Raw genomic sequence first — 25,567 nt, forward strand, 5'->3', positions numbered from 1 at the left:
CTATATGTGGACATGTGAAGACGCAAGGAGATTATTTGAAAGGAGGAATGCAAGAATTTGCCTTAAAAAGAAAAACCTGATCTACTAGTTTGGTGAAGACACAACAGCTATGTAAGATGGGAACCTCACTCTTACAGAGCCAACTCCATATGCTATTAGACTTGCAGAATTCCATGAGCAATAAGGATACAGCTCACTCTAATCTTTTTTTCTTTTTACATTTGAACTCTCTTTTGACAGCTTCAAAGAATTAAACAACTTCTTACAAAGGCATACATTATGAGCTCTTTCATAGCCATTTGGTGGGTGCCTGGGTAGCACCATCTGCTAAACAATTAAAATGACAAGGATGTCACAATTGTATTCATTTTAATGGTGTGTATTCATATCTGCACATATGTTAGCGAAGGAGCTGGTGAAATAGGGTCAAAAAAGGAAAACACATTGACATGATTTTGTCTAAATAAATATGAGTTGGATTCTGGTTATGGTTTTCATGAACAGAAGGGCTCTATTTGTGGAAGGCCCCTCTGCCTGACATTTAGGGACCCCTTATACACTATAGATCACACTATTCTGCAGGGTTCCTTGATACTTTGCGTAATATTTTCAGGAAGTCAGAGGTGCCACAGAAATCCTTTTCTTCAAACTCACATTAATCTGGATGCAACGCGCACACATAAAAATAAAAATAAAAAGGTTGGATTCTCTAACATTAACTAGGGAGATATTAGACTTGGAAGAGGAAATGTGATTATATTTCTTCAAGTCTCATATCATCTTAATTTCAAAGCTTTGGACTAGTATACGTCTCCTTAGCTACCTTTTGTGCAGATCCCAATCCCACTCCTTATTTAAAATGGATTTGTCCTACCCTTCATTTGTTGTGTTGTCGAAGGCTTTCATTGCCAGAATCACAGGGTTGTTGTGTGTTTTCCAGGCTGTATGGCCATGTTCCAGCCATCCTCTCTGAGGATGGCTGCCATAGATGTGGGCGAAACGTCAGGAGATAATACTTCTGGAACATGGCTATACAGCCCAGAAAACACAAAATAACCTTTCATTTGTTAATGATAAAGTGATCTTGAATAACCTGTGGCCTCTTTTAAGTCTGGCATGAGTAAAACTGATGGACTTGTAAATCAATTTCCTGCCTGGATGTGACTTGTGCCTACTTCTGATTGTATTTTACTGATTTTGTCCCAAGTAATATAATTATTTTACATCTCAGAAGTAGTCATGAAAAACCACATAAGTGGGTGCAAGTTCATTATTATTATTACTAAATTCACAAGGCTGAAGGGTTCAGAAGGATGAATAACAAATATACATGCAAAGATGTCACCTCTCAAATATGACATCACACACATGCACATTGGCATTACACACATGTACAAAGCATTACACACCACACCACACTACAATACTTAGTGTTCCAAGGATTATTTTACCTACTTGTCAATAGAGCCCACCATGTAGTAAACCATTGGAAACCAACAGATTGCATCCAGAAAATGCATATCTGGCCTAAGCAGCAGATGAATCACAAAGTGAAAGATAACATCACAAATGTGGTGTGGCACTTGGCAAGTATTCAATGTTAAATCAATTAAAAACCATTTTAAACCACCTTGGAAATGCAAGTGCATTCTAAGACAAAACAGTTCATTCATTCCTTTACAATGATTCATTTTGTTATAACTAGTGAAAACATTTGATTTGTCCTAGTCATACATAGAGCAGATCCAACAAAATTCATGTGCATTCAATGAGTCATGATTAGTGTCAGAACCCTGCTACTAGAGCCTGGATGTGGCTCTGAGTTTCAGGGTCACTGACAGTGATAAGACACCTGCGTCCCAGGACTCGGAGGAGAAACGGCTGATGGACTTGGCGGGGAATTTGCGCGGGGTTTTACTGAGCGGGAAGAGACTGTTCAAATGAGGGGGAGGGTATATAAAGGAAGGTTGGCCGGAGCCTCCCATTCTTGGCTTTTCTGATGTTCATGTTTCCTACAGTAAAAGTTCCTGGTGATACCACAGAGAGTCTCGTGTGTTCATTCAGGAGCGGCTGTGGTGAGCTGACACTAAGCCAAGAATACGGACACCATCCCGCTGTAGCGGTGAGGTGTAACATGCAAGTGGAGGATGAAGAGCTCTTGGGCGCCGGAGGAGGAAGGTCGGAAAGGGCCACTCCCGAGACGGACGCTGAGTTCCACCAGCTGGCGGCCCTGGCGTCATCCACCGCTTATGCCCAGCCAAATGGGGTAACCCAGAGGCGCGGAGTGGTGCGGGGAGATAGCACCGGAGGAGAGGAAGGTTCACCTTCCCCAGGCCCGCAAAAGATGGTGTTCCTGGAGGAGAGGATGTCGGCGATGGAGACCACCCTGGCAGTGATGTCGAGGGCGATGGAGCGCCTGGCGGTTTTGGCGGAGCCGGAGCGAGGAAGGGAACTCCGGGCTAGCTCAATGTGGGACGTGAGCATGGGAAGCAGCCAGGGCTTTGCAGACCTCCCAGCACCGAAGGGAAGGGAAATGCGAAAGGAGCCCGGTGCCCGGCCCAAGATCCAAACGAGCCTGACGCGGGTGGAGGAGAGTGACGACGAAGGGGAAAAGCCTCCGAGAATCCCGGCTACGCTCCCAACTGAGACCCTGGTGCCCCTGGCGAATGCCGGGCGTGGCACAGGACAAAGGGAAGCAGCAGCGGGGCCCACTGGCCCGCAAGGGGGCTTGCGACGGGCGGAGAATTGGGGATTGCCACCACAGGGACCCCTACCGAGACGAGAGGAACTAAGGATCGAGTTTGGGGGAGAGTCCTCTGAACTGGATTTTTTCCTGACCACGGTGAGGGGCTATATGGAGGACAATGCCCACACTTTTAGAACGGAATCCAGCCGGGTACGGGCCATTGGTGCAGTGTTGAAGAGGGGAGCGGCCAGCTGGTACGTTCAACTACACGCGCGGCGCGACCCATGTCTGGGGTCACTCCGACGCTTTATGGGGGCCCTGGAGACCCGTTTCCGAGATCCACTGGAGCAGATCCGGGCGAGGGAGGAGTTGAAGACCGTCTCCCAGGGGCAGAGGTCGGTATCTGAGTATGCGGAGGAGTTCCAATGCCTCGCTGAAAAGGTGCCGGAATGGTCTGCAGTGACAAAGATAGAACTCTTCAAAGAGGGGCTCAGGCGGGAGATCCTCTCCTGGGCGGTGCATCGTGATGAGCCTGACACACTGCGCGGATGGATTCAGCTGGCGGGGCGCATCGAGACATCGCTGGCCCAGGCGAGGAGGCACCGAGGAGGGCTACAGCAGCGGCCGCAGATGAAAGAGGGGAGCCGGAAGGAGGGATCAACCCCAGCCGGGAGGAGAACGGAGCCGACAGGGAACGTGAGCACCAGCAGGAGGGGCTGCTTCGTGTGCGGCCGTTTGGGCCACAGGGCTGCCGAGTGCTGGCAGAGAAAAGGGGAAGGCGGAGGCCCGCCCAAACCAAGAGCCGTGGCAGGGAAACGCGCCGAGGAAGAACCACCGATGAGGCACCACTCGGGGGGGTTGGTAAGTCAGGACAAAGCCATGATAGTGGTCCCCATTCAGCTGGAAAGTGGCAGCAAACAAGCAACTTGCAAAGCATTTGTGGATTGTGGATGTTCCAGGAACATCATCTCCCCTGAATTAGCCGAGGGATTGGGGTGCGAAAGAACGAACCTAGAATCCCCAATAGCTTTTTCGCAGTTGGACGGATCCACAGCATCGGGATCATTAGCTAAGTACAGTGCCGAAGATGTAAAGTGTAAGATAGGGAGTTGGGAAGGAAAGGTGTCATTTGTGATATCACAAATAGCCAGCTATAATGTTATACTAGGCATGCCATGGCTGGGGCAGGCCAACCCGCAAATCAACTGGGAGGATAAGAGCATGATCTTCAGGATGAAGTTGGAAGGAGGGAGCCAGGAAGTGGAAAGGGAGCCGGGGAAAAGGGGGGAGGAAGACTCTATCAGGATAGCAGAACTGGCAGATAAATTACCCCCAGAGTATCGGGATTTTGTGGACGTATTCGATGAGAAGGAAGCAGACAGTTTCCCACCGAAGCGGAGAGTTGAAGTGAAGATAGAGCTAGTCCCAGGAGCAGAGCTTCCTAAGGCAAAAATATACCCAATGTCGGCTAGGGAAAAGGAGGAACTGAGAAAATACATTGATAAAAACCTAGCGAGGGGTTTCATAGAGCCTTCAAATTCCCCTCTAGGGGCGCCTGTGTTGTTCAGGCGCAAAAAGGACCAAACGCTGAGGCTCTGCATTGACTACAGGGGCCTGAATGCAATCAGTTCTGGAAATAAATACCCCCTACCTTTAGTGAAGGACTTGATCGCCCAGTTATCGGAGGGACAGATATTCACTAAATTGGACTTAATTGAAGCGTACCATAAATTGCAGATTAAACCAGAGGACAGGTGGAAGACGGCCTTCTCCTGTGCATTCGGATTATTCAATTATCGTGTGCTCCCTTTCGGTTTGTGCGGCGGAGGCGCCGCGTTCATGCAATTAATCAACGAAGTGTTGCATCCATTGTTGTACAAGGGAGTCTTTGTTTTTTTAGATGACATATTGTTAGTATCTCGGACTAAGGAGCAACACATAGAACTAGTCAGGGAAGTCCTGCAAAAGTTGAGAGAAGCAAAACTGTATGCGAAGCTTGCCAAGTGCGAGTTCAATAAAGACCAGATAGACTTTCTGGGGTATAGGATTTCCTCCCAGGGAGTGGCGATGGACCCTGCAAAGGTAGAAGACGTGAGGGGGTGGGAAGCCCCCAAAACACGGAAGCAGCTGCAATCCTTCCTAGGGTTCGCAAACTTCTATAGAACATTTATCAAGGACTTTGCGCGCCTCACTTTGCCATTAACGGATTTGTTAAAGACTAAAGGTAGGGGAGAAACAGCCAAAGTGAAGGCCCCAGGGGCCAAACTGACCTGGACAATAGAATGCCAGGAAGCTTTCGAAGCCCTAAAAAAGCGTTTTACTGAGGAGCCTGTCCTACAGCACCCTGATATGTCTAAAGCCTTTGTATTACATTGCGATGCGTCAGACCGGGCATATGGGGCAGTTCTGCTACAGAAAGACGAGGGGGGGAACCTGAAGCCATGTGGCTATCTGTCAAAAAAGTTTAGCGATACAGAAAAAAACTGGCCGATTTGGGAGAGAGAAGCCTTAGCGATTCTAAAAGCACTAGAGTGCTGGAGACACTTTCTGGAAGGAAGTGGAACACCGTTTGAGGTGTGGACTGACCATAGAAATTTACAGTATCTAAGATCCCCTCGTAAACTATCAGCGAAGCAAATTAGATGGGCCCAATATTTCAGCCGTTTTGATTTCAGACTCAGATTCTTCCAGGGGAAACATAATATACTCGCTGACGCTCTCTCTCGGATGCCTCAGCACGGGGGAGGAATTCAGGAATCTGAAGGGAGTATTTTTCTTGATAAGCAATGGGGCCTGGCAGTACTAACTCGAACACAAGCGGCCAAAGAAAACAAACGTACTGCCATTTCCACGGGGGGAGGAGAAATATGGGAGGAAGAGTTGAAGCGAGCGTATGGAATGGACAAATGGTTACAAACAAACAAAGAAAAGGGAGAATTGTGTGGGGATTTGGTGTTTGTAAATAAGAAATTGTATATTCCTGAATGTTTAAGACGAGAAATGTTAAGGAAGTACCATGATAACAAGGGTGCGGGTCATCTAGGCCCCACCAGGACTATTAAACTGTTGGCCAAACAATGCTGGTGGCCCGGAATGAGGAAAGACGCCAGGGGATACGTCACGCAGTGTGAATTATGTGCAGAGGGAAAAACACCACCGGGGAAGCCCCAGGGGCTATTGCAGAAGGTGGTGGAGCCCATGAGGCCATGGGAATGCGTAGCCATGGATTTTGTAGGCGAACTACCCCCCAGCAGAGGCCACAGATACATTTGGACAATATTGGACCTATTCTCAAAACAGGCACACTTTGTGGCTCTGCCAAAACTCCCTTCAGCTGAAAAACTTGCTGATTTGTATGTGAAGCATGTATATCGCCTACATGGGTGTCCCGACAAGATAATTAGTGACCGGGGAGTCCAATTTACTGCAAAATTTTGGGGAAAATTCTTACAGCTGTTAGGAGCAGAAAGGAACCTGAGCTCGGCCTTTCATCCCGCGACCAACGGGGGGGTCGAACGTACCCAACAGACACTGTGCCAATTCTTAAGGATGTACACCAATTATAGACAGGATGATTGGGCGGACCTTCTTCCGTTTGCTGAGATGGCTTTTAACGGGGCCGTACATTCGGCCACAGGTCGTGCCCCATTCGAAATAGTATACGGACAGGAGGTGGCACCTTTCCCCAGGCTACCCGAGTGGAAGGAAGGGGAGGGCCAGACCGACGAGGAATGGCCGGCCAAAATCAAGCAAGGGTGGCAAACCGTGGTAGAGGCATTGCGGGAAACACAAAAGAAGTACAAGCTCTTTGCGGATCGTAGGCGCCGAGAGGGGGACAAATTGGGCGAAGGAGATCTGGTTTGGCTGAGCACAAAAAACCTGAAATTGGGGTTCCCATCCAAGAAATTGGCTCCACGCTATATAGGGCCATTCAGGGTAGCAAAAAGAATAAACGAAGTGACCTATGAGCTGAGGCTACCAAAGGACCTAGGAAAGGTACACCCGGTATTCCATTGCAGCCTGTTAAAAAAGTATAAAGGAACTCTGGACAGCGGAGAACAATAGTTGTGTTTAATCTTTTCCTTCCAGGACGAAGGGGAGGAGGACGCCATGTCAGAACCCTGCTACTAGAGCCTGGATGTGGCTCTGAGTTTCAGGGTCACTGACAGTGATAAGACACCTGCGTCCCAGGACTCGGAGGAGAAACGGCTGATGGACTTGGCGGGGAATTTGCGCGGGGTTTTACTGAGCGGGAAGAGACTGTTCAAATGAGGGGGAGGGTATATAAAGGAAGGTTGGCCGGAGCCTCCCATTCTTGGCTTTTCTGATGTTCATGTTTCCTACAGTAAAAGTTCCTGGTGATACCACAGAGAGTCTCGTGTGTTCATTCAGGAGCGGCTGTGGTGAGCTGACAGATTAGTGTAAGCCCATGGATTTTTAGTGGGTCTATATAATCATGATTAAGTATGGATCCAACTCTGTGATTTTATTCATTTCTCAAATAAATGCACATACATTTATTTAACATACAATTATAACATTTTAAACAAAAGTATCTAAATCAGAAGCATTACAGCACAGGGATATAGAATATCCCTGTGCTGTAATGCTTCTGATTTAGATACTTTTGTTTAAAATGTTATAATTGTATGTTAAATAAATGTATGTGCATTTATTTGAGAAATGAATAAAATCATTTCATATAGAATATCCCTGTGCTGTTGTCGACATTTCACTAATTAATATGGACACTTTTTTATACACACTTTATGGAATCCACTTTTCTGTGTCATGATCCAGCATTATGGAGAGCTGTAGATTAATAATGCAGTATTGTGTGAGTGGAATATTTTTATTATCAAGTTTATGCTTCCCTGGGGTTTACTGAAGTAGATAAATCTACCACAAAGTTTTATAGCTCATAATATAAAATGGCCTCATGTATAATTACTTGGATATAAATCCTCTTGAAGCTTGAGCATATCTAAATTTTGGTTGGTGCTATTGCTGTATTAAGTCAATGTTATCTTCTACTATAAGATGGAAGATATATCTTATAACCAAAATTCCTGTTCAGAAAACTATTTAGCTATATTTTATGGTAATCAAAAAATTTACATTGTTGGCACATTAAGTATTTTTGCAGTAAGGCCATAAATCACGTTCATCATGGTAAGGGAAAAGACACATGGCCACAGAGGAAATATATAAAGTCTACTAAAGACTCTCTGGCAGAAGATCTGCTTTAAAAATGATATCCCTAAAATAACTTAGACCAGAATTCACTGCAAGCACTAGAGGGCACTCTGGATTTAGAATCAAAATGTTGTGTCCATGAAATATGCAAAGCTGAAGTTGAAACAATATTCCAAAAGCATTTCATATATCATGTTTCCTAGATAGAAGGATCCAGAAAATCATACTTAGCTGTTAGTGAAAGTTGATGCTATGGAGCTACACACATAACAAGTTAAACTATGCATTGGTTCTCTAATCACCATTCATTTTGTATTCCTTTCTGAAAGCCTTGAAAGCTACTCTTTGTTGTAATGTCAATAGGAATACATCAAGAGAATTAAATTAGATTCAAGAGAAGAGTTCCATGGAGTTTTTAGCAGTAGAAATATAAATAATTGGTGCAATTGTTCCAAAACTGTAGTTTACTTTTCTAAGTAAAAAGGAAAGCAAAGTGAAACCCTTTAAGCTGAATCTGTGCATATTTCCAGGAACAGTCTGAAGTGGACATGATCTTTCAAGTTAAATTTAACATCTTGCAGTTTCCAGCAATGTACATTTAATGCTAATATGTGTGGATGATCTTCATATCTACCACTATATCAATGATAAAATTAGCATAATTTTCCTATTTTTTCCAAGACCAATACAATTTTAGTATTTTAATTCTGCCTTTGAGGCATAAGGTTCTTATTTCCCAAACTACGGATTTTTTTTCTAAGTACTAATGCCACAATGCTTCCAATTTAAAATCACCAATTTAGTGAACTGGTGAACCACAAAATATAATACATGCCATGTTCTGAAAGTGAATCTTGAATTTGTATGATGAAAGAGCAAGCATTTCAAACAAACAACCCACTTACGGGTTATCCAGTAGCAAGACTATAGGATTGAGTTCTTTCTTTGGTCTGTAATATGCCCTGAGAGGAACAATAAAATTGTAGAGTCCATTCCCAGCAGTCTCAGCAGCGACAATAATGATTTGGTTTTTGAATCCATAAGCTTTGGCATCTTCATAGTAATTATGCTGGCATCCCTAAAACCAGTAAATAAAACAAGGCACAGTGTTTGATATTCACAGAAGACTCATAGAAGACTCTACCTTCAGTATAATATCTGCTGGTTTACTACCATGACAAAAAAGTTATTGTACACAAAAGTTATATAATGTGGAAATTCTATGCATGTTGAAAAGCAGAACAAAATAAGATTGAGATCTAAATAAGATGCTGGGTCACATAATTTAATCTATCAGAGATTCAAGAGAGTTTTTAATGATCTTGGACACAAATGCAGTTTGCTAGGGGATGTCAATATAGAAAATAACATTCAAGAAGGGCGGGAATGCATTTTTGTTCTTTGCACAAAGCAGCAACATGTTTTTGGACAGTATTTTTTTTAGTTATATGGAAACATTCCAAGTAATGAGAAGAACTATAATGTCTCATTGGCGACTAATGAAAATAACTCTGAAGCTTCTCTGAAAGAATCTATTGCTCCCAACAGAATTACTGCAGAGTGAAAGCTCCTCTTGTGTAAATTCTATGGCAACATTGCAGTTGCCTCTTTCAGAAAAACAAGGGTAGCAAATAATTTCTGGGAATTGTTACAATGCATCAGTGACTATATTAAGCCAAGGTAATTTGCCTTAATATTAGAGATGCAATTGCTCACCAAATTTCTTATTGAATGTATGGTTGTGTGTATGTGAGCTTTCAAGTTGCCTGTTGACTCATGATGACCCTATGGATTTTAGACAAGAAATACTCAGAGATGGTTTTGCCAATCTTTCTCTGAAATAAAGCCTTCAACACCTGGCATTCCTCGGCAAACTCCCATCCATGTATTAACCAAATCTGACTCTGCTTAGCTTCCAAAATATGTTAGGTGCCTTTAGGTATAGAAATGAGTAATTGCAGCAATTTTTTTCCATTGTGAGGAAGTCTATGAAAGCCATACAGCTTTTCAACATTATTTGCAGTTCAGGACATATTCTGAGCAAAATATTAATATAGTTGTTTTGCTGTAATTAGGGATTTCTTCTGCATAAAAACATACAAGGTTCATTTGCATGAAAATACTTTTCTGCATATCAAACAACATTATGGAAAATATTTTAATACTGAAATAATAATCTCTTTGCAGAAAAGGCTGTTTTCTGAGCAAAATAACCACAGAGAAAATTTGCAAAAATTTTTTGCAAACTGTGAAGATTCTGTTCAGTATGAAATTTTCATAATCTGGGTTTCTGAATACTCAAAAACTTTGTAATTATTCCTCAAACATTTGTATATTCTTTCCATCCCAAATGTACCAAATCTACAATGAGAAACAGCATTGCATAAATCAACAACAATTTTACCTTATCTAGCCTTAGACAGCAGAAGGGCACTTTTTCCTGAAGCAAATGGCAGAAGGTAGGAGAGCTTCCTATATAAGGAGAGTAAGGAGGATAGCCTTTCAAATACCTAGGACAAGTAAGAAATGGATGTTATTGTTGCTGTGAGTTATAAACAATCCCACAAGACATTTCCACAGGTCAAAGATTTTGCTATTACTACACTCAAATGAGTGTAGCATCAATCAATTAAGAATATGGCTTCTGGATTAAGGAGATACCAAGTAACTAGGGACTGTGCTTCTTTCTCCCTAAATAAACTCACAAAATGCCTCTTTATAGCAACCTGAATTTGTCATATAGCTGCAAAACACCGTATCTTCTCTGGTTCTATTGCTCTTTCTTTGATCTTTTTTCTCTCTCTCTGTCACATATGTTGATTCCATCTTTCTTGGACTCTTGGAGAAGAAATAATCAAACTTTTGACCTTGGTGCTATATAAACACTTCTGGCTTGCTCATCTAATTGACTTCTGGCACATTTGGATGTAATTCGGAAGTTTAGCACTTCTGAGGCAAGTTCCGACACACTTGCTCACTGCCCCCACCAATATTAAATATTTGAACCAAAAGGAGCTTTCAATTCTTAAGTCTTGGATGTCTTCAGATGTAGCTGTGACTAAGCCCTTCTCAGCCAATCAGGGCTGACGGAGGAGAGAGAGGGAGGCAGAGATTGCTCTTGTAGTCTTTAAAAAATGTTGTTTTTAAAAGCGTTAAAAATTACCCAAAATTCTGTGGATAACTAAAACATTATTAAACTTGATGGGTAAACCATAATAATTTTTCCTACTATTGTGGCAAATTTCACCCCAATAACTTTAAAAATGAAGGAGATAGCAGCCCCTGAAGTTACCCCAATAGTAACCAAGGAGCCATATCCCTGCTTTAAAACTATATTTCCCAGATGCATCATAGAGGACAGAGAGGTTTGCCCCTCCCCAGCACCAGTCACGGTATCTGCAAAGAGAAGGACTGTGATTGATCTATTTTCTTTATTGCAAACAGATGAGGAAAACACAAAATGGAGCATTTTGTTTTATGGGGCTCCTGCACTAAATCTTTCAGGATTAATGTTTCCATGCAACTCACAGAATGTCAGAGAGTTGAAAGGAGTTATCCCAAAGGTCATCAAATCCAACCCAAAGCTCAATGCAGGAATTCGAGCAAAAGGCTTGGGCCAATTCCAGCTGTTAGGAATTGTGGTAGTTGAAGTCCAAAACACCTGGAGGGCTGAAATTTGCCCATGCCTGAGCTAAAGCATCCTGAATAGGTACTTGCCCAGATGCCTTGTGAAAATATTATCTAGAGGAGGAAACTTTACAACCTAGACAATGGGTTCTAGTGCCAAGCCACTTTAACCATCAATACATTCCTGCTAATCAGAGAATGCAATTTCCATTGCTTCTTGGCAGGGGGTTGGACTGGATGGCCCACAAGATCTCTTCCAACTCTTTGAGTCTATGATCCCTCTCTAATAAGTAAGCTAACCTCTGTGCTGGGCTGAAAAAAATAATATCCTAAATTATTGTTGGGGTTTCCCTCCAACTCAATAGAGAAAAGCATATTAATTGAATGTCAGGAGAGTTTTGATGGTGCCTTCCTGTGCAGAAGAAGGTCAGTCTAGATGTCCCTTGATGATTTATGTTCCTGGGTGATAAATGTCATTGCTTAATTGGTTCTGTCATAAAAACTTGACAAAACTTTATTACACTGCCAAAATTTTGTCTTTGCACAAGGGACATCATCCTATAAATAGCACATTTTGCTTTGGTGAGTCTATCTCCACCAATTTAACAAAGTTTCTGCCACAAAAACAAAGTTTCTGAAGTAGAATGACTTTCCAAGTAAAGACAGCCCAATGAAACAGGAAATAACACTTTCAAATCAGGAACAGATTTTTTATTATTAAAAATGTTTTTTATAAAAATTTTGGATATTTGCCAAAAAATCTGTGGATAAGTCAAATGTTCCGAAATTTGGTGAGGTAACAGTGGTAAATGTGTTCTACCACTGTAGCAATGTCATCAGGATAGCTAAAAAATAAGGGAGAGAAGAGTCCCTCATGTTTCCCCATTGGCAGTAATGTTTTTCTTAATGTGCATGCGTAACTGCCATTAATGAGGTACTTACAAAGATTTGGAAGTTTCATAAAGTTTCAAATTTTTTACCCCCAAAATTCAGAAAGAACCTTGGAAACAAAGTGACAGCACCCCCTACCTTTGAACACAGTTTAGAACAATTTTTATCATACATGCCTACTATTAATATTTTAGCAATAGTATGATGATATCCTGGTTGCCAGAGTGCGGCTCAGTATATCATTATACTCATTTTTCTTGAAAGTAATTTTCCAAACTTTATTTCAAAGCCGGATTTTCTTCATTTTTTCCTTTTCATTTACCTTTTTTACTTGAATGCAGCACTTTAGCACCTGAGAAGCTCATAGAGATACAAGTATTCATGAAGTGCATTTAATGAGTTCCATCACAAGACAACACATTTCCTTATTCCCATTCTATGTCTTTTTTAAACATGCAAAATTTGGTATGTGAGCTGGACTTACTCTAAGCCATTTGAAACTTCTTCATCTGAGGGAGTTGTTTCATCTTCTGACTGGTCACTTAAGAGGTCACAAGTATGAAGAGCTGTAGAGTCGGCAACCTCCAACACAGGTGCAATACTTGGCCTTCTGCCTCCTTTGCCTGCTTCTGAAGGAAGGGTTAAAGTAGCTGAACTTGGAGATCTGCATCCTGTATCTTGCAAGTCTATAGCCACTGTCCCTATGAGGAAAAGCAGAGACAAGCCAGAAACTTTAAGTAACAATGAAGGGAAAATATCAACATGTTTTTATTTAATCAATAGGAATAGGGACAAAAAGTGTTTGCAGCCACTTATGGTAGCAGGCTACAAACAGAATTGTGTCTTTATGCTAACATAAGTGAGTGGGGAACTGAACCCTCTTTTAACTGAGCTTACCTCTTTGAGAATCAACAGACGATCTCTTTTCAATTTTGTCAGACTAGTCAAAGCTAAGTCTTCACTTAGCACATCAGGAATAAAGCGGAAAAGGGTTGTTTATATTCTTTTGAGCAAGACAATTTCCCTGCCTTGGCAGCTGAACAAATACTTCTCAGCAGGTGGGTAAATACCAGTCATGATTTCAAGTCCAAATAATACATACATTTGCCAGAATGCAATTGTCTGAACGTATCGTATTTATATAGGTTGCAGAAGCTTCTCTTATGGTAGCAACCTCACTGGATCTAGCCTTAATACAGAATTCCAAGAGCAGGAGGAAGGCTTCATTATGAAAAATTCACAGTTCTATTAAGTCCACATCTTCTGAGACCACCACCATAGGCGTCACCAGCACAGACCCTATACCCACTCTCCTTGTCCCCTTTACACTACCAGTCCCAACTGTCCCCTCCTCCATCCAATTTGGAGACCCATGCACCATTTTTGTGTGGGGTATAGATTTTTTTATTTGCTTCATAATTTAGATCAAATTGGCTAAATTTTGTACTTACGAGGCAATATCCAATATATAGACGTGGCCCGTGTCAAAGATTTAAGAATCAAAGCTTACCCCATAATTTTTCATTTTAGTTTTGTAAGTCTCTGAAAGCTCCCAGAGTCAGTTCCCTTTTCAGTGCAAGGAAGCAAAGCAAAACCAAAAAGCCTGCCTTGGTGCCTTGCCGCCTTTTCTTTTAATTAATGGATTTTCAGCATTAAGAGCAGGAAAAAGAGGGAGCACTGTTTTCTGGGAACAGCACAGAAATGTAGTTTGGGAAGGAATAGGCTCTATATCAGATAATTCAAAAGGCCCTGCCCAAAATTACATTTCTCTGAATCCTGCGCAGCATCAGAAAGCACCAATCAGGGTAGCAGAGAGGAAGATTTGTCCCTCCCTAACAGCAGCCAGTCAGAGTTCCATTGAATGGTTGAATCTGCAAAGAGGAGGATTGACGGATACTTCTAGTAAGTAAATTGCTGTGCTGGGCTGGGAAGAAATCTCTAAATGGATGGCCCCCATACTATAGGGAAAGCATATTAATTGGTTTAGAGGATGGATGGCCATCTGTCAGTAAAGTTTTGTTGGTGTTCTTCTGCCTGGTAGAGGTTTCGTTTAGATGGCTCTAGGATTCTATGAAAATGTAGAACTGGTTAATGCCGGTTTCTATTGGTTAATATGAGATACATTCAATGAGATAGCTGTTGTGGATTTAAGAAAACATTTTTGTCAAAATATTTTTAAAATCCCTGAAATCAGTAGATGTATGAATATTTCTGAAAGCTGGGTAGAATGATCTCCTGTTATGTCTTGTCATTATATAGAAAATTCAAGGAGATAGCTCTTGTAGTTTTTAAATGTTGTTTATAAAAACTGAAAATTCCTCAAAAATCTGTGGATAAATTGTAAGCCACCTTGAGTCCCCTGTTGGGTGAGAAGGGCGGGATATAAATGTTGTAATAAATAAATAAATAAATAAATGAAACATTCTGAACTTTGGTGAGCTAACAAAGTAAATGTGTTCTACCATTTCAGCAAGCTTCACCTCAATAGCTTTCAAAAGGAGGAAAAGGAGAGAGCCCCTGAGGTTTCCCCAATTATAGTAATTTATGTGTAATTACTGTAATTAAATAGTAATGAAATTCTCATTATAGTAACAAATTTTTCAATAACTATACTTTAGAAACACTTTAGAAACAAAATGCCAGTGCCTACTAGTTTTGTAATGATTTTTGAACCATTTTTTATGGATAACACATCCCTAGTATAAATATTAGAGGTGTGCACAACTAAAAAAAACCTGCTTTATTTGGCTTAGTGAAAATTGAGTGACCTCCACATTTATTCTTAAGTGGAGCTCTTCCCTCTCTCAGATTTAGAGTTAGCATGATGAAACTTGCTACAATTGTAGCACACATTTACCACTCTATGTCCCCCAAGTTTCAGAACATTTTGCTCATCCACTGATTTTTAGGATATCTTTAAAATTTTCTCTATCTCAGGAGAAGAGAGGAGGAAGAGCTTGCAGGAAAAAAAAAACAGATGCAGCTGCTGTTCCCAGCTGGTGCAAGGAATCCTGGGATTTGAAATCCAAACTGTAATTGGCTAAGAAAGAGCATGTAATACACCTCCCTCGCCAAAATCCCAAGGGGGCTGTTTTGTTTCATTTCAATTCAGAAGGGCTCAATTTTGAACCTTGAGTACATTTTGTTAGTACAAATTCATATGACTTACTAATTGCCCCTGAAATTTTGCACACCCCTAATAAATATGGGTCATATTTAGATTTGTTATGATTATCTCATTAAAAAAGGAATCCAGTAAACTGTGTTTAAAGAAATTATCTTCTCTTTCTGGATTCTTAAACTGTCATTGCAAAGTTTAAGCTTGCAAGGTTGGAGCCAATCTTCTGCTTTCCCATAAAGTGATAAAGAAGTTGTTTCTCTCATTACTTTTTGCTCTAATTCTTTCACTTGCACTGGGTACATGTGTGTTTGCTTTTGTTGTGATTTATGATCAACACAGCAATGACTGAGTGGTCTCACTTTTGCTTACCCATACTAGCAATTATGCTGTGCACTGGTAACCGAGAAGGGCCATGATAAAGTGATCTAGACAACTGATTTTTCCGGTGCTGTTCTTCTTTCTTGAAAGCAGAATTTTCTTCTTTTGTGATGTTGATGTAAAAACATATGTCCGAGGCACTCATAATATAGCGAGGACCTGGGTTCAGCAAAATATTTTTGTTGTCTTCCCTTCTAACACCAATTAAACAGACACCAAACCTTAATTTTAAAAAAGAAAAAATAACATGCAGTTAGCAAGAATTAAACAAAATACAGGATATTACAATATTTGTATACTCATTTCGGTGCGTATATCATGTTCTGTCAAAACCTCAAGTTGAGCAATATGAAAATACATTACATGAACGCCCCCCCCCCATGACCAAAAATAATTTACAATATTCATTCATTTCAATAAAGTTATATACGAGAACCAGAAGAAACTAAGCATTTGAAGAATGTTCAATAGGACTATTTATATAAACCATTCACTAGATTGCCTTTTCTACAATGATTTACAAGAACTGAATTAATAACACTGACATAATGTCTGGTTAAAGTACCCAGATTGCAATTACTTCAGCACAATTTAGATATTTATGGGGCTTGCAAAATATTTCTGTGATTGGAAAGGGACCATGATCACATCCTTTCCAATATGCATTTGAATGTGACAAGAAACACGTTTTTCATTAATATTCCATGCATGGAACTTATGTTTTGATGAGAGAGGATAACTTATATTGACTGGCCATGCAGAGTGACTGTTTTACACTTTATCTCACATGCATAAGCTAGGAAACCATGCTTATTATCACACCATGCAAAGATTCACATAAATCCAGTAGATTTTTAAATTGGTTGCAGTCTTAAAGGTACTGTAGATTATCTGTGGTTTGTGTAAACCACTGCAGTGTTTGCATGACAAACTCTACTCAAATACAGAAGGTACAATTCATACTGTGCACCAGATTGTGTCATGCTTTATACAATAATCAAGCAAACAGCAAGTCAAACATCCAAAGTTGAACATAAACAAACATGTTTACTTAATTTTAAATAGTAATAAAATTTTGGAGATTAGACTACACAGATCGAAGACTATTTCAGTTTCTGTTGATTGTTCAACATCTCTGTCCTCATCATTAGCTCATCTTCTTCTTTACCAGTGAATTTGTGCCATTTCATTTGTTTTCCTTTAAGCTTGACTAATTGTTGATTCCAGAAGCATTCACAATTATTTACAAATCACCAAATTCATTTTTAATTCAGGTTTTGGTAAAAGAGGTCACATGTGATAAGTAGCACATGAGTGAAATTATGGAGAAAAAGCAACCCATGAATTAGACCGAAGAAACACAGAGAGAAACTGTAATGTCATGTTAAACAGACAAGTCCACTAAAGGTAAAAGACAAAAGATTAGCAAGAATCGGAGCCCACTTCCAAGAAGAGACCTTATGGAGGAAGTCTCCCTGGAAGTGCTTGTTTAACTCTCCACATGTGCAGTAACAGCAGAGGACACAATGAGCTATCTCTGGAAGAAGCTGGTCCCAGAAAGAAGGGTTTGGGAGGATGATAGAAAACTCATGCTAGACCACAAAATGTTGGGCTAGCTCCCTGGGGAAACAAGTCTAAAACCTCTAGATCAGTGGTTCTCAACCTGTAGGTCCTCAGGTTTTTGGCCTACAACTCCCAGAAATACCAGCCAGTTTACCAGCTGTTAGAATTTCTGGGAGTTGAAGGTGAAAACATCTGGTGACCCATAGGCTGAGAAACACTGTTCTAGATAATCCTAAAGTAGGCTTCAACCGAAAATATATCAACGACTTAGAGACACAGAAGTAAAACTGAAACAAGAATTTTTTTTTCTGAAGATACTTTCAGGTTTGCAGGTTTTTGGGCATCAGAGGTAAAAACATGATGCCAGTTGGTTAAATACATGATGCCAATGATATACTCTAGTATTTAGATTATATACTACAGATATTACACACATTGCCTAGAATTTTGTTGCCACTACATGTATATTTGTTTGTTACATTAGTGCAATGCACAAGAGGAAGTCGACAAAACATTAAATATTTTGTTAGGAGAATAAGGCTGCCAACTTCAAACAGACTTTTTCTCCCACACCTTATTTCTAAGTGGTTCTTCTAATGCAGTTGTAGCTATTATGTGAAGACTGCCTTAAAAATTGCCTCATGGAAGAAGTGATTTTCCCAGGCATCCTGCCAAAAACACCACAACAGATATGCAATTAGCCTATTTTTGAACCCAGGGTTGCACAAAATTGGATTCCCCCAAATTCTGAGGACACACTAAAGTGAGATCAAATACAGTTCCTCTGTTATAACAGCAAAGTAAAGAGGGGAAGGGGAAAATCTTTTCTATGTTAAGTCAGCTACCTTTCTAAATCAGAATTGTATTCCTCTTTTAAGGCAAATAATTCGAAGTATAATGTTCTATTGCAAAAAAAAAACCCCAGAAATCATCTTAGTAAAACTGTATTATTTCTGAGTAAAGATCTATTGTCAGAGCGTTTTTTAACTATAATGTGTTCTTAGAATCTATTTATAAACCATAGATAATAAGTAAAGGGAAAATTGTCTCTCAGTTTTAAATCATCATTTTATAATTTGTTATATCTCTGAGACTCATATGTGAAGATGAGAACAGCCCATTCTAAAAAAAATATTTTATACGAGGATGTATATAAACAACTGATTATTAAAGGAAAACTATCACAGTGGTAGATAATGCATGCTTTTCATTTATGTTGTTTTACCAAAGAGTGAGAAGAATTTGTCCTCAATTTTCTTTACTTAATAAGAAATCCAAGGAAGCAATACTTAACGTAACTTTTTAAGTATAAACAACTTTTCCTAAAGGCCTCTTATTGGGTCAGAACACTAATTAAAATTCCTGAAGAAGAACAAGGCTAAGCAAAATACTTTGCAACTAATCAGCAGCAATGTCAAGTTTATCTTATGAAGGTAATTGCGTTGCACTTTATTACTTTTGTTTATTTGGAATGAGATAAACCACCTGACCCTTTCATGTGAGCAAGAGACATCAATTGGGTCCAGGGCCTGTAAAGCAAGAAAAGCTTGAGCCAGGAATCTGTCGGATTGAGATATACCATGACTTTGGTAATACAGAAAAATCAAAGGAGGAATTAAGGAAATCCTAGCTAGAAGAGTGCACATAGGCAAACAGCAGTGTTGTCAGGCTGTTTGTGGTGCATGGGAATATGTCTTCTGAGTGCCAAAAGGTGGAGTATGTCTTCTGAGGGCCAAAATCTTGGTTCTCAATTCAACATGAGTCATAGGATAATGAAAGCAATGATGACAGTGATAATAGAATAGAATTCAGGCAGGGCATCATTTTCTTAGAAAATCTTGCTCCTAATTTCACTTAGGAACTCACTAAGTAAAGGGTAGGTGTTCTAGCACTGGACTCAGGAAAGGAGTGCAGTGTCCTGTTTTGTCTTTCAAGAACAGCCTTAAAACACTGTGGTAAGTAAATGAAATCTGTTTTACTTCAGCAAAACATAAAGTACAGCACACTCAGTGGAATAATGCAAAAGGAAGCAAGGAAGTCTTAGGGTAAACACAGTTCTTAGTCTCTGTTAAATTCCCAAATCAAATAGCAGTCTTACTTAAGACAAAGAAACAGCAATAAATCCTTAGGAGCAGTTTCCCAGATGCATACTTGAAGCAGGCACAAGGGGAGCAAAGAGTCAGTTTGTTACCAGCCAGAGCTGGCTGCACCTGCTTCTGCTTTATAGCCCTGAGTCCCCTCACAGCTGCTAGGGCAGTTCCTAATTACTCAGCTGCATTTCTGGCAGCTATTGTAACTGAATAATAATAATAATAATAATAATAATAATAATAATAATAATAATAATAATCTTAATCTTTATTTTTATATCCCGCCCCATCTCCCCGAAGGGACTCGGGGCGGCTCACAACAGGGACAAGCCCGAAACAATGACACAACATATTTGACAAAAACTTAAAACATTTCAACAATACACAAAATAAAATAATTGACAATACATTAAAATCCAAGCAGATAAAATCAGAGTAATTAAAAGCAACCAGCGGGGACAGGTTTCATAAAGTGCTGTATCATGGAAATGAGTAACAGTAATAAAGTGCCATACGCTTTTAAAACATAAAGAAGTATTCTGATGATAGCTCTATTGGGCCTATTCATTCAAACGCGCTCTGGAACGATGTCTCTGCTCTGTTTCCTTTCACCTCTCCTGAAATGTGGGTACTTGCAAAATCTCCTCCTCAGATTTCAACTCACCCTCAGATTCATGAACACTTTCCTGCTCCCCTTCCTCTTCTGAAGAAGAGAAATCCCTAACATGCAGTTTTAACAGTTTAATATTGCAAAATGCTCAAAGCAGATGGTTCTGCAACCTATCAGCCATCATGCAGGTTTCACCCATCAAACCAAGAACCCCATGCATTCCCAGTGGACCAAAGCAAGAATTTATCTAAGGAAGTCATGTTAAATTCCACTGTTAGAAATGAAACATACTTTTTGTGTGCATGGAAAGATGCATATGTGAAACTCTTTCCCTCATATTCAGCAAAAAACACACTCTCCTCCAGGTTAATGTGATAGACTTCATTACCAGAGCATCTGCCGTACATTTTCTGCCATTGTTCTGGTGACTGCTGACCCTCTCTGAAATGCAAAAAGGGGAAGGATCAGCATTTTACCATACAGATAAAGTGGCAATGCCTTTTCTCCATTCATGGTCATAATATATGATTGGTAATAAACAACAGCACACGTAAGTTATATTTCGTAGTCTTGTCCTTTGCATAAAAAATAGTCATGCACATAATTGCATATAGTAATTATTTTAAAAAATAATTACTATATTTTCAGAACTGTGCATACTTTTGGCTGAACACATTAAAGCTGATTATAATTCACAGTTGTTGGGGATTGCTGATTTCCATTTTGATTCTTTCAGCAGGTGCCCATGAAATTGGCATCATTAGTAAATTAACATTTGCCTGCCTTGATGCTTTTGGTTTTTTATTCATCTGGGGGTGGGGGTTACACAAAGCGCAAAAGAGTCCATTGAGTACATGCCAGTGTTTTATTCGCAAACACAATGGCCAGATTCTCCTTGAAATACTTACATTCTCTTAATGGGACATAGCATGCACTTCACCACTGGCATTGCAAGACTAGAATTCAATGTAACACAATTCTGAGCCAGAAATATAATCACAGGAACAGTTCCACAGGAGTTGCTACCTTTCTTTTGGCAGGCTCCTTTTACTGTGAAAGCTACCTAACTAGTATAAATGTTATCTGGCATAACCTTTCCCTATATTGCATCTCTATGATGAAGAGAGGATTCAGCTGTTTGCATTCTTCCCGGGCATAGAGCTTTTAAAGATATTGGTAGCAGGGAGAGAAAGAGAAACACCTGTTTTATATATATCAGTGATGCATCAGTGAAGCCATGGTCATATACAGGTAGTGTTTTTCACTACTAGTTTGTGACCATGGCTTCTGGGAGCTGCAATTCTGGGCACAAAAGTATATTCTAGAATTTAGTCTTTTATTTTTGAGTTCCTAAACTATTATATCCAAAGCCATTCTGTGAGTCACAATCTCTGAACCAAATTTTGGGTCTGCCTTGCCAGCTCTCTTCATAATTGTTGTAATTGCAAGGATTAATGTCACAGATAAAGTAGTGAGAACAATTTTGAAATTGGCTGTCCAATCCTGGGAACATCCATTCATTTATAGAAATGATTATGTTTGTGCTCATAAGGCTTTATTCTATAAACCTTCCCACATATGTTAAACAATTCGTGCATACTTTCACTAGCCACCTTATCACATTAAGAAATTTCTCAGTTGTAGGGCACTTCAGTCTCTTTTCAAGCATAGAGAAGCACTGAGCTTATCACATGTTCCAGGGTGGAAAAGAGGCAGAAATATCCTGTCTTGTATTATGGGGTTTGTGGAAGAACAATTTTATCCCATAGAAAGAAATGGTTGTAATCTGGAGCACTGTCTCTTCTATTATATGTGATGTGGGGCAGAACAATATTATCCCATGGAAAGAAATGGTTTTAAACTGGTGTCAGTCTCCCTTCATGTTCCTCTTGATTGTTTTTTTAAAGTAATACTTGACCATATGATGAATGTTAGATGTAACATGTATTGCCAGTTCTTAGGTTTCCACATGTGAGTGTGATGGGGAGGCAGAACTTGACACAAGAGGGGTGATTCTCTATGCTAAAAGAGCGGTCACCCATGCTTTCCCCTCTCAATATGATGGGGTTGTTCGTCAATAAAAAGCTTAAGCTCTATAAATCACTAATGTGTCCAAGTAAAGTCTCTCCATCTTGACCAATATTGTGCACAGATTGAACTAAATGCTTTGAATGCGATTTTCCTGCTTCTTGGCAGGGGGTTGGACTGGATGGCCCACGTGTTCTCTTCCAACTGTATGATTCTATGAAAACAGTCCTTTTGCAAAATAATACTTGTGCATTTATCTCCTTCCTAATTTGATTCATGGCCCAACATTCAGCTCTGTGTTCTTGTTTCACAGAAAGTGGTAGAGCTAATATCTTAGACTAACTCAACGGCAATTCAACATCTGGAGGATGACTCAATTGCTACCTTTGCGTTAGTCTTGCTGAACTAATTGTTGAATTTTATGTCAACACTTCAATACATCTGACTGATTAATTGAGTGTACACAAGTAGAAATGCAGGCCTGGATGTTTATATGCAGGCCATCCAGCTTAATATGCTGTGATAGATCCAATCTATCCCCAACATTGTTTGTATTAACAAATCTATCATTGTACCACTGCATCCAGTTTCAAGAGCTGGTGGGAGGTAGATGATGATCGCTCAGGCACAGATTGCTGATAGCTTCTCTGTCAGTAGGATAGTAGGTGCATTTTGAGTTTTAGTTTGTACTTAAACTCATGCTGAGCCCTGTCCCCAAAATGGGTTCAGCACATTGACAGATAACTGAAGATGATTCTTGCACACAGAGTCAAAAATCACTGCCATTGCTCTCAGGTGTTGCTAAGAAACTGGGAGCAGCTGCATGACATAGTGATTAGAAATGCTTACTCTCCATGAGTAAATCCCAATCTTACCTTTAATTATAGTAGAAGTTAATGTGATATATGGGGACATATGATACGTATGTGGAATTTGGAGGTGCATTTTCTAAAGTAATGTTATCAGGTTGGTTCCAGAATGTGAGTACCAGCCCTCTGAGCAGAAGTCATTATTTCCAAAAACAATTTTCAGGACCTTTAATTTTTCACCAGAGATTTCATTAATTAGATCTTTTTGATTTATATGAAATAATCTAGAGCAGAGATTCTCAAACCTTTTCAGCCATGGAGCATTTTTGAAGCAAAGGTTTCTTGTGGGGCCCCAAAAAAGGTTATATATTATATTATATATTATATATAATGTATTTATATCAGGAATGGGCTAGGCTTGTGGCAGATGGATGGAAAGTGTGTGAATTAAGAAAGAACAATACAATATTTAAAATAAAGAACAATTTTAACCAACATAAACTTAACAGTATTTCATGGGAGCCTCCAGATGGCGTAGTGGACTAAGTGACTTGAAGATTGGGTTGCTGACCTGAAAGCTGCCAGGTTCGAATCCTACCCGGGAAGAGTGCGGATGAGCTCCCTCTATCAGCTCCAGCTCCACGCGGGGACATGAGAGAAGCCTCCCACAAGGATGGTAAAACATCAAAAAAAAATCCGGGTGTCTCCTGGTCAACGTCCTTGCAGATGGCCAATTCTCTCACTCCAGAAGCAACTCAAGTTGCTCTTGACACGGAAAAAAAATGTGGAAGACTGCCAAGGTCATACAGTGCAACCTTCTTCTGCCATGCAGGAAAAGCACAGTCAAAGCACCCCCAACAGATCACCATCTATCCTTTGGAGTTGTTGTTGATAATAATAATAATGATATCATCATCATCATTATTATTATTAGCAGAAACTCCAGAGGCCATCCAGTCCAACTCATGCCTGCTATGCAGGAAAAACACAATCAAAGCACACTCTGAGTGGTGGGAGGGAAATAGGGTTTTGGAAGTAAAGAAAGAAGGGGGAAAGGGTCTGGGTGGTGAGAAAAATGAGTCTGAGCAGTGAAGGAGAAAGGGTCTATGCCCTGGGATGCTTCTGCTGCTGCTGTTTCCAGCAGCTTAAAACTTTAATCTCCCTGCATTTTTCAGGAGGCGGAAAGAGAAGAAAGAGGGAAGCAGCATGGTGCCACGGAGCCCCTCATTATAACCCGCAGAGCTCCAAAGGCTCCATGGAGCACAGTTTGAGAGAACCCCTGATCTAGAGTGAGGCTGCACATTCATAGGCAAACCACTCCAGAAGACCTGGTCAACACAAGGTCTGCTATGTTTTGAAACTTTGTGAAACTTTGCACATTCAATTCTTTTCAGATCTCAGGTGATATGGAGCAAAACAGAGGGCAGAGAAAAAGAGGGACAGAGATTGAGAGAGAAAGTGCATACATATCATAGGGAAATTATTTAACACCTTAATCCAAGGTAAAACATAGTTCAAAATATGGAGAAAAGTGGCATACAACCAACCCTGCATATCCATGGATTTTGCAGCCATTCATTTGACCATCCATAGCCCAAAAGTGTTTTAAAATTTCTAAAAAGCAAGAATTGATTTTGTCATTTTACAGAAGGGACATCATTTCACTTTGCCATTGTATACATTGAGACTTGAGCATACATGGATTTTGGTATTGACTGATGGGGGAGGCTTTCCTGGAATCAAATCCATCAATACCAAGAGTCTGCTGCAATATAAATAGGCTGCTTTTAATTTCAGGGAATAATAAAAGCAATTCTGTACCACTTGATTAAAATTCTAATACTTACTGCCCTCTTGAGGTATGAACTAACAAGGTGATGAGTGTTGATGTAGCTGGGCAAATGCAGTTTAAAGCTAGCATTGCATATTTGAATTCCTCCTCACATACAACATGATCTGCAAAGAAAATAAGAAAGGAGGGAGAAAAGAAAGAAAGGAGGCTTTTTTCAAATTACAAATACAAATACAAATTATTAAGTAATACTGCTAAATTTTGAATCAAGCTATAGTGTATTGTTTTCTCACAATTTCGCCTGAAAGGATACACACACACACACACACACACACACACACACACATCAGAATCATACATATGAAACTGGGATTTTTGTTTTATTTTATGTTTTATTTTACATTGTGTTCCTATGTTGTTCATTCTACATTAGTTTACATCACATTACACTTGCTATTTTAATTTCCACCCGTCTAGTTTGGAAAAAATCCTTCTGGGGCATTTCACCTACCACATTTTATTTAAACATCCTAAATAATTTGGTGTCATCATCAATTTTGCCTACTTCTCTGTACATTTCAAGCTCCAGAGTGTTAATGAACGATTTGAAAACCATGGGTTCAGATACATGTCCTTGGGATCTTATTCTATAGTTTGCATCTCTCCATCTTGAGAACTGTTCATTTCTTCCTGTCTTCTGCCTCTTGTTGTATAGACCATTTCATATCCATAAGAGGACTTCTCTTTTTGGCACATGGCTTCCCAATTGATCAGAA

At 40.1% G+C, this 25,567-nt stretch overlaps 1 protein-coding gene across 4 annotated transcripts in view; it reads right to left on the minus strand.

The window, feature by feature from the left end:
* The window catches only part of kcnt2 (potassium sodium-activated channel subfamily T member 2), a 299,494-nt gene that overhangs the window by 50,854 nt on the left and 223,073 nt on the right, over nt 1-25,567 (minus strand). For 2 of the 4 annotated variants that reach the window (XM_062980759.1, XM_062980758.1), the window contains exons 15-21: nt 24,847-24,955; nt 20,454-20,603; nt 15,891-16,120; nt 12,885-13,101; nt 10,287-10,392; nt 8,788-8,960; nt 1,456-1,527 (exon numbers count right to left, since the gene is read on the minus strand). In XM_062980759.1, the coding sequence (XP_062836829.1) occupies nt 1,456-1,527; nt 8,788-8,960; nt 10,287-10,392; nt 12,885-13,101; nt 15,891-16,120; nt 20,454-20,603; nt 24,847-24,955 (1,057 nt within the window). The remainder of the gene's footprint in view (nt 1-1,455; nt 1,528-8,787; nt 8,961-10,286; nt 10,393-12,884; nt 13,102-15,890; nt 16,121-20,453; nt 20,604-24,846; nt 24,956-25,567) is intronic. The other 2 variants (XM_062980761.1, XM_062980760.1) reach the window with 1 other exon arrangement.

Source organism: Anolis carolinensis, chromosome 4 (genome assembly GCF_035594765.1).
Source record: "Anolis carolinensis isolate JA03-04 chromosome 4, rAnoCar3.1.pri, whole genome shotgun sequence".
In the NCBI taxonomy this organism is placed as follows: Eukaryota; Metazoa; Chordata; class Lepidosauria; order Squamata; family Dactyloidae; genus Anolis; species Anolis carolinensis.